At 31.8% G+C, this 17,631-nt stretch overlaps 2 protein-coding genes across 6 annotated transcripts in view; one reads left to right on the forward strand and one right to left on the reverse strand.

Annotated features, from left to right (window-relative positions):
* LOC143073348 (uncharacterized) overlaps positions 1-5,175 on the reverse strand; it is a 79,067-nt gene extending 73,892 nt beyond the window's left edge. For 3 of the 5 annotated variants that reach the window (XM_076248851.1, XM_076248823.1, XM_076248832.1), the window contains exons 1-2: positions 5,086-5,174; positions 198-1,090 (exon numbers count right to left, since the gene is read on the reverse strand). In XM_076248851.1, coding sequence (XP_076104966.1) covers positions 198-1,049 — 852 coding nt within the window. In that variant the 5' untranslated portion in view covers positions 1,050-1,090; positions 5,086-5,174. Of the gene's footprint in view, positions 1-197; positions 1,091-5,085 lie in introns of all 5 variants that reach the window. The other 2 variants (XM_076248842.1, XM_076248816.1) reach the window with 1 other exon arrangement.
* Positions 5,176-5,321: 146 nt separating this feature from the next.
* On the forward strand, positions 5,322-13,736 carry LOC143073369 (uncharacterized protein C8orf74 homolog). The gene is made up of 5 exons (XM_076248863.1): positions 5,322-5,432; positions 8,229-8,421; positions 9,516-9,919; positions 12,071-12,212; positions 13,338-13,736. Exons 1-5 carry the CDS (start codon positions 5,382-5,384, stop codon positions 13,460-13,462), a joined length of 915 nt encoding a protein of 304 aa, XP_076104978.1. The 5' UTR covers positions 5,322-5,381; the 3' UTR covers positions 13,463-13,736.
* Positions 13,737-17,631: the final 3,895 nt, after the last annotated feature.

The raw sequence follows: 17,631 nt of genomic DNA on the forward strand, positions 1-17,631 counted from the left end.
TACCCGTTCTAAATCAGGAATATGACAGTTGTTATGTTAGAGCTTTTGATGTTGCCATTTGATAAGGGATTTTTCGTTTTGAATTTTTCTTGGAGATCAGAAATTTTTGTATTTTACTTTTTGCAGCAAAAATTTGCATACCAAAACCCAGTTAATGAACATGAATCTGTTCAAAATAAAAACATGATAATGCATACCCTTCTGCCTTCTATTGTGTATAATCTCCAAATAGCTGTTTTAAACATATCACTTAAATCTTTTAAAATCTGTTCAAAGTTCTGAGCTGTTTTTCTGTTAAATAACATCACATGGCGATTTGTAGGTTCACCATTGCGTAAAATTGTCACTTTCTTTGGTTGATTTCTATTATATACACTTGTCATGTCGTAATCTCTTTTTACACGTTTTACTTTCATGTCTCTGTATTTAACATCTTCCTTTAGTATATCATTATAAGCCCTCCTACCACTTGGTGGGCGTGTCATAAACCAAGACGGATTATGGTGAACTCGGTTAATATTCAATGGTCTACATCTGTTTCTGTTTGAAGAGCAAACATATTTACCATCATGAGTTAACCCATCCAGATTTGAAATGGCATCACTTCCCCCAGGTGTATATACACTTCTAACACCAAATCCTAAGCCAGGAATTTTTTTAGATAATTCTAAGAGCAAGACATCCCATTTTTTATATTTTCTAGGGTTAACAGGAATTTTGACACCAGAAAATGTATAGTCTTGTTCTTTGTAAAAGTAACATGTCTTGGCATGGTCAGGTGCTGTAAAAGATTTACGCATATCTAATTCTGTATCCTGACCCGTTCCCATCTCAACCACACTCCTCGCATCACTGATAGGAGGTAGTCTATTTCTAGGCTTCTTTTTTGGAGAAGGTTTATCATCTTGTCTGTCCTTTTTGGTAGCTGCTGTTGATGGTTTACTGTCTAACTTTGAGTCTGATCCTTTTGATTCTGCTTTTGATGTTTTGCCATCACTCTTCCCATCATTGTCAACAAACTTATCTTTCCCTTTCTTCTTTTTATCCATGGTATGTACTAAGTTTTCTTTAGTTTTTACATCAAGATACTCTAAAATATATAAGGATTGAGAAATGTCAAATTCTTGTTGTCAACAGATAGTGTAAAATGGGCATGCAAAATTGTAAATAAAACATCGCTTAATTACATATTGGTCAAAGAAGCCAAACTTCTGTAACAATACTTATATAGATATATTGGCACTAGTTTTAACGAGTCCCAGCCATTGACAAATATATAGCTCTTTGATATAAAATCTGGCAACATTTTTTTATGTATGAAAGGGTAAACTGGTTTGAAAGAAGACTGAATGATGTGTGTGTTTTTAAAACCGTGACAAAAATTACAGTGACAGTCACAAAAATTACCCATAATTTAACTTGAAGTTTCAGAGATAATCAAAGATCAAAATTATTAGATATCATTTTTTTAAGTTTCAGCATGAATACACTAATTTAACATTGCAGATAGGCTCCATTTCATTCTAATGTTTGAAAAGGTACTAAATAAAAAAAAATATTATGTTATTTTGTCATTTAGTTCATAAAGTGTCACAAATTCTCATGTGAAGTGTCAGATTCCCAAAAATTGAAAAGGTGATCAGTGCCTTCTAAAAAGATATGAATCTGGCATTATATCATCCATCCAAGTACCTGTTTGCCCTAATTATTATCCATTAGCCGTTATTTTTATTCCTGCTATATTGTTATCTAGTTGCATAATGATAACTATAGTTAGTTGTGTTATAGTAGTCTCAGGATTTGCATAGTACTAATACAATGTCTTTCTTTTTATTGATATTTGTTAACAAATTATTAATAATTCTTGTCAGTCAATTTTATGCAGTATAATAATAAATGATTTACAATTCATCCATCACTATATTTACTCACTCCAAGCCATAATTCAAGGTGACTTGTGTATCAAAATAAAATGTTGTTTTCATTGTTAATCCATCAATGAAAGATTATATTGCATTAACCAGTGAGAATTAATATCATGAACAGTTTATGCTCCAAAACAAGCCATCAACTTTTAAATATTTATATGTGCAGGTGTTTTCTTAAATTTCGAGAATTTATATACCATATAGAGTGAGTATATGAAAAAGTTTATTAAACCCATGCAGGGCAAACAGACACTAAGGACAAACAGACTCATGTATGATAAGGGCAAACAGACATGATATCAAAAGACAATCTGCTTAGGGTATATATGTAACAGTGGTCACTAAATGTTTACTTGTTTATTCAATTTATTTGAGAAAACTTGTTAATGTTGGTAATTCAAAGTTGCGTAAATCTCTCTCTTGAGATTTGGTCCGACTGGGCTTCGTCTTCTTGTCCCTAGAAACTATGAATATGATGTCACTTACCGTGTTTAGAATTTGAAATAAGCAGAAGCTCATCCTTTGGCTCGCACTAAAAATAGGAACCGTTACAATGACAAGTTCATTTACTCACCACCACCGTATTTGTGTATTTACTGTATATTTCATGTACATGTTGTATTCAACCATATATATGTATCAAAATAAATGTCCCAGTACTTAGGTAGTCCAAATAATTATAACCTCTTGAAAGGCTATTAAATATTTTTTCTTTGACGCCTTACGTCGAAGTAAGGCGTCAAAGAAAAAATATTTAATAGCCTGTCAAAGTAAGGCGTCAAAGAAAAAATATTTAATAGCTTTTCAAGACGTCATAATTATTTGGACCAAATACTTGTGTAGACAATGGAAAGACAAAGAAGTCTTTATGATAACACACTCCTAAGACTATTAGTATTACATATATTTTTCAATTTCATAGGCGGATCCGGTATCAGGTCCGTTCGCGCCCAATATACTTTCGCACCCTACACGTTCGCACCTCGCACGTTCGCACCCAAGGTCCGTTCGCACTCTACACCTTCGCGCCCAATTTTAATTCAAATTCCAGTTGAATAATTGGAAAATCATCATTGTTGTTTTTAATTGCTTTCGTGTAAATACTGAATGTATTTATAGCTTGGTATGAGTAAAAGATTGAAGATTAGGCCAGGATTTTTTAATTTGTTGGTTTACGGATCCGCCGACCCGATTTTTCCGATTTCCAGAATAAAAATAAAATTGACTTTTCTTGCTTTTTTATTCCCGCCGACCCTAGCAAATGCATTATCCCTGAAAAATAATTAAATAATTTTTTTTTATGAAATGAAATGCATTAATCACTAACAAAATTGATAACACTTTCTGTTGTGAAAAAATAAAACTTCCAGTTTACGTTTCTAAAAATAGACAAATCAATTATAACTGACCTTGAAATGTCGTTTGCGCAAATAATATTGCGGAACGAAACTTGTTTTTAAAACCAATTACACAATAAGTTCGTTTCCCTTATTTGTCATCAGTCCGTAAGATCATCATCTCATAGAAATAGACTTGTCCAAATGTGGACAGGGTAAAGGCATCAAGTTGAAGTACTGAATATTAACAAATCATTTGGAATTTTCTTGTTTCATAGATAATGAAAAAAATATCGTCCATTTGGATAAAAAACGGGAATGCGAGACAACAGATTAACCCGATAATCTCGTTTTCCAGTGGACGAGTCTATTAGGTTTTTAACACGTGTGTTAAAACTTATTTTCGTACGACGTTTTTACATTTTTTTCTTTATCAGTTTTCGTGCTTGAAGATCATTATTCACCAAGTTTTCTGGAATTGATAAAGAGCTACGCGAATTTATTTTTCTTGTTTCTGATATGACGATTTAATTTCGTCTTTGTCCGTGCACCCCCCTTTTTTTACTGTAATTTATTAGACAATGTCATGCGATGTTTATAACATTTGAGCAATAATATTTCATCGAACTAAAATTTAAGAAATGATGATAAAATAGCATAACAAACATATTGTTAGAAAGGTGAAATATATATTGATTTTGCATATTTTTCTGTCTTCAAAGATGATTTTTTTTCTTTTTTTTTTCCCGACCGACCGACCCGACTTTTTCATTGGGAAAATCCGTAAACCATCAAATTAAAAAACCGTGGCCTTATAAATGAAAAACACAAAAAATAATTGTTTTTAACAGCTTGGTCCCTTTGATCTGAAACAATGAAACAATAAAATATAGCAATACACTATTATAACCAAAACATGATAAAATTTATTCAAGACAAAAAACGTAGTCAGAATCTCACTTCATTTTGAAACAAGTCAATGAAACAAAGTTATAGTAATACACTAACCAAAACATGATAAAGACTTATTCAACACAAAAGAAAACGTTGACAGAATCCCACTTTATTTAGAAAGGAATATTATTTTTTATAACAAATTACACTATCCAAAAAATGATTAATTAAGATTTATTCAACATAAAAAAATGCTGTATCACTTTATTTTGAGACAATGAAAACAATAATACTTATAAGAATACTACTTAATTACAAAGTTAAAATTGGGCGCGAACATGTAGGGTGTGAACGGACTTTGGGTGCGAACATGTAGAGTGCGAAAGTGAAAGGGGGCGAACATGAGTGGGTGCGAACGTGAATGGGCGCGAACGGACCCGGATTCGGCGGATCCAGGGGGGGGGGCCTGACGGGCCGGGCCCCCCCTTTCGTGGGAAAAATTTGGTTGATTATATAGGGAATCACTGATGCATGACTGGAGTGGGCCTCCCCTTAGGTCAGTCAGCGGGCCCCCCCTTAGGAAAAGTTCTGGATCCGCCACTGAATTTTAAACTGTGATTTTCTGTCCTGACCACTACCAAACTCAATGGTTGCCGCAGAACTAATATATCAGATGTATGAGGTAACAATTGAATGAAAAATTATCATGACAGAAAGCTCAAATTAATTTGCAAGAAGGGAAAACTATGACAGCATATGAGTGAACAGATATGAGTATATTTTTCTTGTTTATCTTTGTTTCTGAATAACTTTTTGCATTATTTTGGTAATAACAACATCTCAATAAATGATTAATGTCACTGTTGCCAGTGTTTGAAGTTAACGTGATAAAATAATTACAGCAAAATAGTTTGGAAATTACCTACATTATTATTTTGTGTATTGCATTTTCTAACATGTTTTCGTATCGAGTGACAAGCATCTGTCAATCTCGTTTCCAGTCATGTGACATCAAAAGTTATTGATAACTTTATCCTGTTATTACTTTGTTTTCATGTTTTCTATGGCAAAAAGATGAAAACAAATCAATTATGTTATCATAAAGATGGTCTGGTAAAGCAATTGTAAGTTTAATACATAATTAAGTTGTAAAAACACTTTTCCGAAAACCAGAGGAAATCGAGATTTGAACGAGAACTCGTCAAAGCTTGGTAGCAACAAAATGGTGGACAAACTGTCAACAAGTGCTGTGCAAGAAATTGCCGGGCTTTCGGTACGAATACTGTATAGACAACTGATAAAAAGTGAAAACGAACAAACAAAATTTTACATCTAGGAATTTAACCTTTATTTCATAACATCCATTTAGCTGTCATTCCTTGTAACATGCATAATTTCACTTTTTTTCAGTTTTTGTTTTCTGGTTTTGATGTCCTAAGGGAATGACCATTTAACTTCAAGGGGTTAGGTGATTATGGTTATTTCCTTAAAAAATACTCAGATCCCCAAATTTAATGAAAACAAATATCCTGTGGTTGTGATGACCAAAAAAAAAAATTCTAAATAGTGACGGGAATGCACAAATTCAAAAGTCATCTATTGCTAATACGTCATTTCCGGAATCATGTCTTTCACAGGAAAAGATCGTCAATTTTGCACGCCTTTATAATGTCATTTACCAGATAGAGGGCGCACCTGTATCCCTGCTCTTAGTCAAGGGTTAATCTGACGTCCGTTTCGCCAGACAAGCTGGGGCCGTTGGACGTCAGAGCTAGTCCCATATCAAAAAGTGGATATTTGCCCGTCCTAAATAGATGCGCTGCTGTCGCTTCTGGTGTCGACAAACAGCCTTGGAATTATATAAATCGGTATCAATTTGTTAATTTTTCATTTATCTCTTCATTTATGTAAGTTCATGCACCTACCTGCCATCCTTTATTTTCTCATATTTAGACAGTTTTCACAGTGACCCATCGATTCTGGGATTTAACTTTCATTTTGAAAGATTGTCATGTGTTCACGAGAAAAAAGTAAGGCACAATGGACTATGGGAGACGATGTATGCAAATAACCCTAGGTCAATACCTCGTTCATTTATGATGCAAGTAATGTAAATCTTGAGAGCTTCCGATTGTTATCGTGGTTGTCTTTATTAGATCTTTGATACCGATCTCCTATAAAGGAGGTAAAAAGCCATGGTTGGCTTCTAAATGTGTAATACCAATCTCTTATAAAAAGAGGTGAAAAAAGCATAAATGTTTGCATATTTGTGTCTCCAGGTTGTGAAGTCTCGTAACTTGACGTCCATTTGATAGCCTTTCTACTTAATTTTGTAAATATCAAAATAAACCAATGAAATTTGATTTTTAAACAGCCATCTACAATTAGTCTAAGAGCAAAATAAAACTCGCATCTAAGCAATTGAAAACCATAAGATTTGCATTTATCACAGCTTTCATTAGTTGGACTGTACTTCAGATCTCTGAAAATTCAATATAATTATAACAAAGCAGTCATAGACAATGTAATGTGTATGCCTAACTTCCTTATAAGTCTGTCAAAGAAGGTTATAAATGATTTGCGACAATGCAAATACTAAACTTTAGTATATAAATAAATATCTTTAACCAATGAATTCAAAATACCAATATCTATTCAATTCACAAATATGTACTTATTAAGCATCATGTAAAATCATTAGATAAAGAAACATGAAACTTATAGTTTTAAACAAGGGAAATAACAATGACATAATTATCCAGATATGATCAATCTGAAACTGATTATACTGAGTAAGGGAGACAACTACATATGCATATTCAGTCATCGTGCATCACTATGCATTATATATAAATTCAATCTAATTAAAAACTGATCCCTCACGACAAATCAGAAAACACGAGCGATGAGAGATCGGTTTTTAATTAGATTGATATAAATTATGCAGCGAAGAGGAATGATTTTGTTCAATACAATGAATGTACCTATTATAAGAAATAGATGCAAACAACAGAACTAAAGGTGGAAATAAGAAAAGATTTAAGGTCCATTCAAGATAATTGTCTTTGTCTAGTGAAAATAAGTTGTGATTGCATTGCGCATTTCAACTTCCTGTAAAATATAGAGTTATTGTTCTTTTCAACCTAGTGGCAGGTAGAAAGGCTGCATTTGAAAATAAAAGTAAAAATATCTGAATCGATGGGTCACTGTGAATACTGTCTAAATATGAGTAAATAAAGGGTGGCTGTGAGGTACATGTAGGTGAAACTTACATTAATGAAGAGATAAATGAAAAATGAACAAATTGATACCCGATTTATATAATTCCAAGGCTGTTTGTTGGCTCCAGAAGCAACGAAATATTGCATCTATTTTGGACGGGCAAATATCCACTTTTTGATATAGGGCGAGCTCTGACGTCCCACGGCCCCAGCTTGTCTGGCAAAACAGCCGTTGGACGTCAGAGTAATCTTGGACTACCCTGCTCTATGTAAAGTTTTCAGCACTTTCATAATCGTCATTCTGTAGGGTAGTATAGAAATAATTAATGTTCCATAAGTACATAATCAGGATTACTGTATGACTGAGGGAGGGTGACCATCCTTTTAGATTTTAATTTCCCAATGATTTTGTGCAGTATAAAATAAAACTTTTTCGCCAGTTTGGTCGACATGTGTTAGAAATTTCTATGCATACATTTTTGTCATACATGTGGTGATGAATGTCACATGACAGATTCGTCTGAAAACTGTATCCCGGAACTTGCCTATTAGAATCAGTCTGATCAATATTCAATTCAAATGCATGAATTCAGATACATGTACCTTACATAAACTGTAACAAAGATATTCAAGTTTCTTTTTGACATTTCTTCAAATCCCTTCTTCGAATGTTTTTCTTGAAAATCGTTTAATTTTTTTTTTTTTCATGCAATGTCTTGTAAATATCTTATTTTTATTCTTGCAAATTTTTGATACATGCACAATATTGGTGTATCATGCACGTGCTTGTTATTCTTATTTGTATTACACTGCTGCTCAATTCATTGGGTTTTTTTTTTCATTTTCAGAAACAGAGAGGGCAGAGAAAGCTGGCAAAACATCTTAACTTAACAGCTGAGGATGGAGAACTTGATATGAGACAAGCTATACATCTAGATTTTTTATATGATAACTTAATGTTTGCTGCAGAAAAAGGATTTCCTTGGAATCATGTGTGTTTGGTTATAAAATTTGCTGAAAATGTTCTTACTAATTCCTTAGGTACATTTGCATGTTATGTCTTATATTTTATTTTTGAAATACAAATCTACATTTTTTTATGTTAAAGTACCATAATCTCACACATTTTAAGCAATAGCTGTGATAGCAATAGTGAAATTGTAAAATTATGCTATTTAAGGTGGTACCCAACACTTTCACTTAAATTAATTTGGCTTGTTTAATTTTCATAAAATTTTGTCAAAGTATTTACTTTGACCTTTAAACAAAAATATAAAATTTCAAAAATTTTGAACCAACCGTTTTGTCAGAAAAATTACACTGGTTATATAGCAGTTTGACAAACACCAATTTTGATCATTGAGAAGCTTAATATTCCTTTAACAACACAACGTAATTAAAACGTTTAGCTGACTTTACAGAGTTATCTCCCTGTAGTGTTAGGTACCACCTTAATAAGAAACACTATGCACATTATCTTGTCAAAGCAAGTTCGTAATTATTTTTGTTCATGGACATTTTTATGGTGAAAATGGTTTAATTATACCGGTAATATAATATCTCATTCCCCACTTCATATTTATCTGACTGAGACCTCTCTACTCATGAAAGTAAATTTCCACTGTCTTATAAGTGAGTCATATTGTATTATAAACTGAAACTCACCAATTATAATTGAGTTTTATGAATTTTCACTTTATGAAAATTATTCTGAAAAATCTAGCAAGTTCATTTTATTTTCAAGTGTTTTACTTTAAATTCACTAATTTCACTCAAAATTATCTTTAAGTCTATTCCGGAAAACAATGTATAAATTGGTGAAGCAATTTTCTATTACCCCACCACCTAGTGAGGCTATAATTTTATTTCATTTGTAACAGAATTGTATATATGCTTCTATTAAATACACACAGAATAATATAACATTTTCTGCCTAGAATAGCCCTTAGTTTTACAGGCCGAGGGAATATCATTTCATTGTTTTAACATTTTATTTTATTTGCTCAAATAGTCTAACATTAAACACATTTAGAAAATGGTAGAAATGTATTTAATGTAAGTCTTGACGAGCAAATAAAATAAAAAATTTACAAGATGAATTTAAAAATTTTAAATCATTCATTTTTTAATTACAGGAAAAGAATTGGTAGCTGTACTGAAGTATATTCAGTCCGAATCTACAGAGATTGGTTGTGAACTTGGAGAAAGAAATTTTAAAGTGTACATAGATTTTTTATTTTCAACTTTCCTTCAACACATTAAGTTATTTCAGTTTGTATTTACACGTGAGCGTGAACGAATGTCCCCTAATGTACAGTTAGAAATCATTCCTCCAAAATCATCTGAACCTTTAAAAGAAGCTAAAGAAGTCAAAATTTGGGACTATCAACAAAATTATGAAGGACTTCAAAGAAAGGAAACTGAAAAACAGAATGAACGGTTGCTTAAAAAACAATATATAGCAGAAACTGCAGATAAACGATTGGAAGAATCAATGAAAAAAATTGAAAGTAAAAAGGAGGAAAAATTTACAAAAGAGGTAAGCAATCCATTTTTAATCATCATCTTTGCATAACATACTGATTTTAGTATATGATTGTCTTATATTTACCTATCTTTATTCAAAATCTTTATTTAGCAGTTCATACCTGCCAACTTTTCAAAATGCCCACGGGGGCTTTGCGTACAAGATGACTGCCATAGTCCTAAAAAACCTTCAAGGGGGCCTTCAAATACATTTTAATGTTGTTTTTTGACTTCTTCATACTTTTATAAGCCTAATGTCTTATAAAAGTAATTGTTTTGTTTAAAATTGTGGACAAAATTGATCTTTCAAAATTTCAATTTGGGAGCCTCCATGGGGGAAATCCCCCACAAATAGTGACAGTTGGCAGGTATGGCAGTTATAGGATTGTCAAGTTAAAATCATTTTATTTTTATCCAAATGAATCTGAATTATTATAATTTATATAATCTATTATGTTAGATTTACCAATTTCTCACCCAACACTTTCACTAAAATTAATTTGGCTCGTTTAATTTTCATAAAATTTTGATGAAGTATTTACTTTGACCCTTTGACAAAAATATAAAAAATTCAAAAAATTTGAACCAACCAATTTGTCAAAAATATTACACTGGTTATATAGCAATTTTGACAAACACTGATTTTGATCATTGAGAAGCTTAATATTCCCTTAACAACAAAAAGTAATTAAAACGTTTTGCTGATTTTACAGAGTTATCTCCCTGTAGTGTTAGGTACCACATTCAACATTAAGGAGGCTTGCAGGTACAAAAATTTCAGCAAAATATCAAACATTTGTTTTTTCAATACAAATTTTATTTATTACACAATTAGTTATTACTTTATGATATGGTACAAAAATCACCCAAAAAAATCGATTTGGTTTGGCCCCAGATGACTTATAAATTGGGTATATCATTGAAAAAGCTCCAAATTATCTCCCTTTGCTGCAAAAATGCCATATTTTGGCATTAAAATTGAAATATCTTTTTTAACTCATCGGTGACCTATATTTTTTATTATTGTTTTCAAATAAGCTGTACATAAACTAAATAATTGTAAATTTAAGTGATTTCTGTAATTTAGTTCTTTTTTTATTTCGATATTATCTCTATTTCTCCTATTAGTTCAACAGAAAAAAAGGACATTAACAAAAATGTATGCTTCTTTCGGAGGCAGATTGTGAGCTTAAATGAACGGTGACCCCATTTTTTATTTCATTTTTCTATTAAGTATATGATAAAGTTCATTTATAAAAAAAAATTAGCGAAATCCTATATTAGGGAAAAAAAATTATTTATACCCACGAGCCCCCTTAAAATATAAATTATTCCATTATTCTGATAACCTTTTTTTCTTCAGTAAACAGTACATGTACTGATATTTCACTTGAAAGGCAGTCAATGGCAGTGCTAATCTTTCTTCTCTAAAATTTTTATCAGAAAAAAACAGTAAAGTGCAGAATTTGCTGCACCTCCATCATGACAGATTTGTTATTGAATATTGTCAAAGAAATTCCTGAAGGTCTGATATCTCATGAGGATTTTGTTATTGAATTTGTGTAACAATTTCTGAAATTTCATTATCTGCTTTCTTATTGTTTACAGTGCATTTTGTACAATTTTTAAGTAATTTCATTTCTTATAATGTACACATCATCATAGCTGTAATATGTAAATTTGGGAATTCCAGTAAAAATTTGTTGACTGAAGAAAAATTTTAGACTTAATATTGGTTGAACTTGCTGTGAATCCTTCATGATTTTGTATGAATTATTTTTTTAATCCCAGCCATATTATTTTTATTTAGTTTCTTATGAAATAACAAAGGAGCAACTGTCTAACACATAAACATACATATCAAAATCACATATAAAGTTTGTATAACACATCTTTTTGCTCAATGTTTTTGATGATATCTGATTATTACAATTTAATAGTTTTTGTAAATTTTACATTTCTTAGTTACATGCACTTAGTGGCCTGAAGGTGAAAAAAGTAAGAAAAATAAATACATAACAACTTAAAACTGACAATGACTGGCTGATTTTATTTGATGAATTTTTCATACTTAGGATAATTTGAATAAAATTTTAAAGAATTAAAAAAAATCAAATTATCCTATCTTCTACTAAATAGTACATGTAATGTATTTATTTTTTAGACAATCACAGATATACTTAAAGAAGTAATAGGAACTTATACTGCCAACACCTTAGACAATATGAAGTGGAATATTGAAGATACCAAAGAGGATTTAGAGATTAAATTACAGAAAACAAGTCTACCTAGACCTCAAGCCTTAGGTATTGTTATGTTTTTGTTTGATTGAAATATATTAAAACAATACTCTTAGTACTGTATTTATCTTTTCAACATCAGCATGTTCATATTACAAATGGACTGGGTCTACAGGCCAATGGTTATATTGTATTGTAAAAAAATAAGCAATATATAAAAAACAATATGTAGTATGTTTGCTAATGAGACAACTTTCCACCCAAGTTCAAATGAAGTGGATGTGAGCAATTATTGGCAACAGTGCAGCCTTCAACAATGATTATTATTTTCGTTGGATACCAATTTTAGTGGATTTCATGGGAACAGGTGAACCACGAAATTAAATGATTAACAAATAACAAAATTTCTATATGCTTGTAAGCAGACTTCGGAAAAAACCACGAAATTACATATCCACAAACATGTAAGTTTTCCTTAATCCTAGAAAATTGGTACCCACAGTATATGACATGTAAAATATAAAACAATTCAATTGAAAAAACTACAGTAACTGCCTAATGTATAACAAAACGATTACATGTAGCTGTCAAATTCATGTTCACCCGTCTGTTTAATTTCATATTATATATATTAAAAATATATGTTAATCATCATTTTTACCTGTACTTTGCGGATGGAATCAGTCAATCAAATGATCTACCTTTGTTTCAATTTCAATGTTGACATTCTTTTCCTTTAAATAGATCAACACTAACAATGCATGCATTATCCATCTCTAGCTAAGGGGTTAAATTGAAGTTCACATGAATACAGATTCAATGCGGTCCAATTATTCACTTGCAAGTGATTAATTCATCATCAATGTTTCTTGGCCTATTTTGTCAATAGTGAACCTAACTGGTCGCTAAAAGCAAATTATCATTTCACTATTTCACTTTCATTAATGATTGAACAAACAAAAAAATCATAGTTTAGACTTTTTATATATCTCATAGCTAGTGCCCCTTTATTGAAAAACAAATATGACAGACATGAACCAATAACAGGCCCCTGACTTGGGACATGCACATACAGATTATTGTGAGGTTAAACATTTCTGAAGGCACCAACCTTCATATGAACTGGAACTGTAATTGTTAAAACACCAGCAAGTCCAATTGCATTGAATTCTATCTTTTTTTTCATTTCAGGTGCTCCCCCACGTTACACCTTGAAACCCAAAACTCCTGGATCACCTCCAAAAGCAGCAAAGGCCATGAAATCAGCATCTCCAGACCGTAAAAAATCAGGTTCTGGACGATCACGTAAAAAGTAAAAAGATATATAAAAATAACTTGTATAAACTCTTAAAAAAAGAATACAATCCAACATTCAGATGAACCAATTGTTTGAATAATCATGGTGATTTTAACCATTATACATATTCAGGATTGTACAAAGATTGTTTTTTTGTCTGTGGATAAATGCATTTAGTTTTGTCAGTGAATATGTATTGCTACCCTTCATTGTTGTACATTTAACTATCATTTTGTTGAAAAAAATAAATTTAATGATGTTGTTTATGTTTTAAATAAATTATTTACACTAAATTGTTATATCTCATTGCATTCTTCTTAAAAATCATTAATTACTGCTATAGGTTGCATGTCTGTAAATATTGACAATGCATTTTCCCATAGGAACTCCCTTTACGGCTAAAACTGTACCACTTTTACTATGATATCCTAGAATGGAAAGTTCATATGCACTACTATTTTTTTTCAAAGGTCAGAATACAGGGCTGTGCGGCATATTTTCAACGTTTATATGCCCCGAACTTCTAAGAGTTTGAACTAACACTAAATTTCTTAACTACCCATACCTCGACTGTAGGGTTACCACAGATTTAAATATAAACAATATTCACATGTATAGTTTACTGGTAACATTCCCATGTTATGTCTCTATGAGATGAACCTACAGATCAGAACTGGGAACCAGTATGTAAACAAAATTAATTATCTATGAAAATATTCTATATCTCCCCAAAAGAGGCATGGTTTGAGAAACAGCTGTATTTACAAAGTGCAACCTATATACCTTAAATTTTATTTACTTATCATTGGCTTCCATTAGCATTTTCAAGTCTGTGTCCATTGCATGATTTCATAACGCATGAACTTATTATCATGTAACTTATAGACAAAATTGCTTTGCAGTTTTGAAATGTCAACAGACAATAATATGACAACAAAGAATCCTACCAAGTATAAAAGCTCTCTGTCAAAGATCTCTAAAATTGATGAGCTTAAGATGGACATACAGACAAAAACCATTACCTTATCCCCCATGGCAAAAAAGTGCTACCTTGCTGTTGCTTATACATTTTATTTTGTCGTGTTTGCTTGGGTTGCCAGCTTATTGACTTACCAAAATATTGTACATGTATTCAATTGTATAGTACAGTCTATCTTAGTTGAAAGCTGGTAGTAGATTGTCATTGTTCTTTCTAATGGAAGACCTTTCCAAACTAAGGGACTAATGCCTTAAGGTAGTATAAAATGTAAATAATTGTTGAACCTCAAATGGAAATAAAAAATACAGTATGCCAACAACAGTGTCCAATCAATTTCATAATACAACTGATTTTTTTAAAAACTGAATTTAAAAAAAAACCAACATATAATCGAATGACAAATTGTAGAGTTTGATATAATTTGAAGAAGCCATGAAATCTAGCTTGATAAAACATCTATCATTCAACAGTATTGCTTCTTCCACGATGTGTTAACACAATACATTATGAATACAAATGTCTGAAGAGTACACTGCTGGACAACAGATACACAAATTACATTATAATCATAGTTTATATTTTTTTGTTATAATTCTACCGACATGCGGTCAGGCAAATAGTCTGCAAGGAGTTGCTTTCACAAGGGGTCATTGTATTATAATAATAAAGGTGTATCACCACCTATTTGAACATGGTCATAAAAAACATACCAGAAAGTCATACAATATTTAAAACAAAATAGTTCCTATCCAGAAGTGTTGAAAATATTTAGAATATTTTGGTAATTTTGATATCAAATTAAGCAGTTTATGAATAATAATAAAAATGTATGAAATTTAAAATGGTCTAAAGTACCTGTCTTGGTACATCTGAAGTTCTGGGAACCAATACACTCTTCAAAGATATGTTGTTTTTTTTAAGTACAAGACAAGTTAATAACGTAAGTCATGAAATGACTGTCACTTTATTTGAACTTAAGATAAACAAGCTATGAATGCTTCACAAAGGAGCAAAGAATAAATGATGTGACAGTCACTAATAAAAAACAAGAGTGAACAACTGCACACTCTGAAATGTCTTGCCTTCCTTACTAACCATTGATTTTATAGTGAGTCCTAAATATAAAGCTTAGCTACAACTATCACATAAACTTAAAATGAGGTCGAGGTCAGATAAACCAAACTGGAAATACATGTACACCTTACAATCATTCCATACACCTAATAGTTGATCAATTGCTTATAATATTAGAAAAACAAAGCAAAAAAACTAAATTAACAATGAGCAATGAACCTTAAAAATGAGGTCAAGGTCAAATAAAACATTCCAGACTGACTTGTACATTGTAAATTTTCATACACCAAAAAAAGTTGACCTATTGCTTACAGTAATAGAAAAACAGACCAAAACACAAAAACTTATCTGAACAACTTAACCATGAAAATGAGAACAAGGACACACAACACCTACAAGTTGGACATGTTCACCTTACAATCATTCCATTCACCTAATACAGTAGACCCATTGCTTATAGTATCTGAGATATGGATTTGACCATGAAAATTTAACCTTGTTCACTGATCCATGAAATGAGGTCGTCAAGTGAAAACTGTCTGATGGGCACGAGGACCTTGCAAGGTACACACAAATATTGTTATCCTATTACTCATAATAAAAGAGAAATTAAGAAGACTAAAACTCTTAACTTTATTTTCAAGTAGTCATTGAACCATGAAAATGAGGTCAAGGACAATGGACATATGACAGACAGAAACTTCATATAATAAGGCATCTATATACAAAGAATGAAGGATCCAGGTCCTCTTCCTTCCAAGATATTAAGTTTTTAAGAAGTTTGTTAACGTAGTCGCCACCACCGTCGCCAACAAGACTGCCAGACGACTATCCCTATGTCAAGCTTTCTTCCACAGAAGTCGCAGATTCGACAAAGTGATGTCCCTGCAATCCATTCTGAAGTAACTGTATTATAACAAAGTCAATGAAGAACTTTCTTTGATGTATTATTGTGTCTGGGAGACACAATCCATGCCCCTGCAGATGCAAAGTGTTATTTTAAAATAAACAAAGTTGAGCATGGGAGCACATAGGTCTATGGTTCACAGTAGGAGGAGTTATCCGGAAGCGCTATATATGCACCTCTTATGCAAGTATATACTCTAAAATGACAAAGTTCAACTATCTCCCAAAAGATCAAATATTAAATCAAAATCAAAACCCTGACCACATGCACACCTTCTATATATGTACAAACAGCCAACAAAGTGAAAACTTCCTAGCATTCAAACTGTAGGAGGAGTTATCCCGAAACACTATGCACCTCTTATGCAAGTATATACTCCCAAAATGACAAAGTTCAACTTCTCCAAAAAGAGCAAATATCAATAATAAACTTTTATCACAGAGATATGACTCGCCTTTTTGTAATTTTCATAATGCAAATGTTGAAATTAAAATAGCAATACTATAACATGTTATGCAAATATTCAAAGTCGATGAACCATGACTAAAGATACATGGCTGAACAATTTCCATGGAAATTAGATGTGCCAATGTTAATACCAAATATCATTGACTTATCAATAAGTTGTTCCCTTTAAACAAACCTAAACACAAACATTAACTTGTAAACTATGTAAAAGTTTCAAAGTCAATGAACCATGATGAGGGGGTGGGGCTTTATAATCTCCATGGAAATAAGACTTGCAAATGCCAATAAAATTGTTTACCAAATATCAATGACTTAACATTAGCAGTTCATCTTTAACTGATCTAATCACAAACTAATACATATAAACTAAGCAAATGTTTCAAAGTCAATAGACCATGACTGAGGGGTGGGGCCAAATATTCTCCATGGAAATGAGATGTGCTAATGCATATACAACTGCATACCATATATCATTGACCTACCACTAGTGGTTCCCCATAAACTGACCTAATCACAAACTAATACATGTAAATCAAGCAAATATTTCAAAGGTCAATAGACCACAACTAAGGGGACAAGGACAAATAATCTCCATGGAAATGAGATATGCCAATGCTTATACAACTGCATACAAAATTTCATTGACCTTCCAATTGTGGTTCACCATAAACTAGACCTAATCACAAACTAATACATTGTTGACGCCGCCGCTGGAAACAGCATACCTCACATGTCTAATATCCAAAATCTAAATACATGG

The sequence above is a fragment of the Mytilus galloprovincialis genome, chromosome 1 (assembly GCF_965363235.1).
Source record: "Mytilus galloprovincialis chromosome 1, xbMytGall1.hap1.1, whole genome shotgun sequence".
NCBI classification, from domain to species: domain Eukaryota; kingdom Metazoa; phylum Mollusca; class Bivalvia; order Mytilida; family Mytilidae; genus Mytilus; species Mytilus galloprovincialis.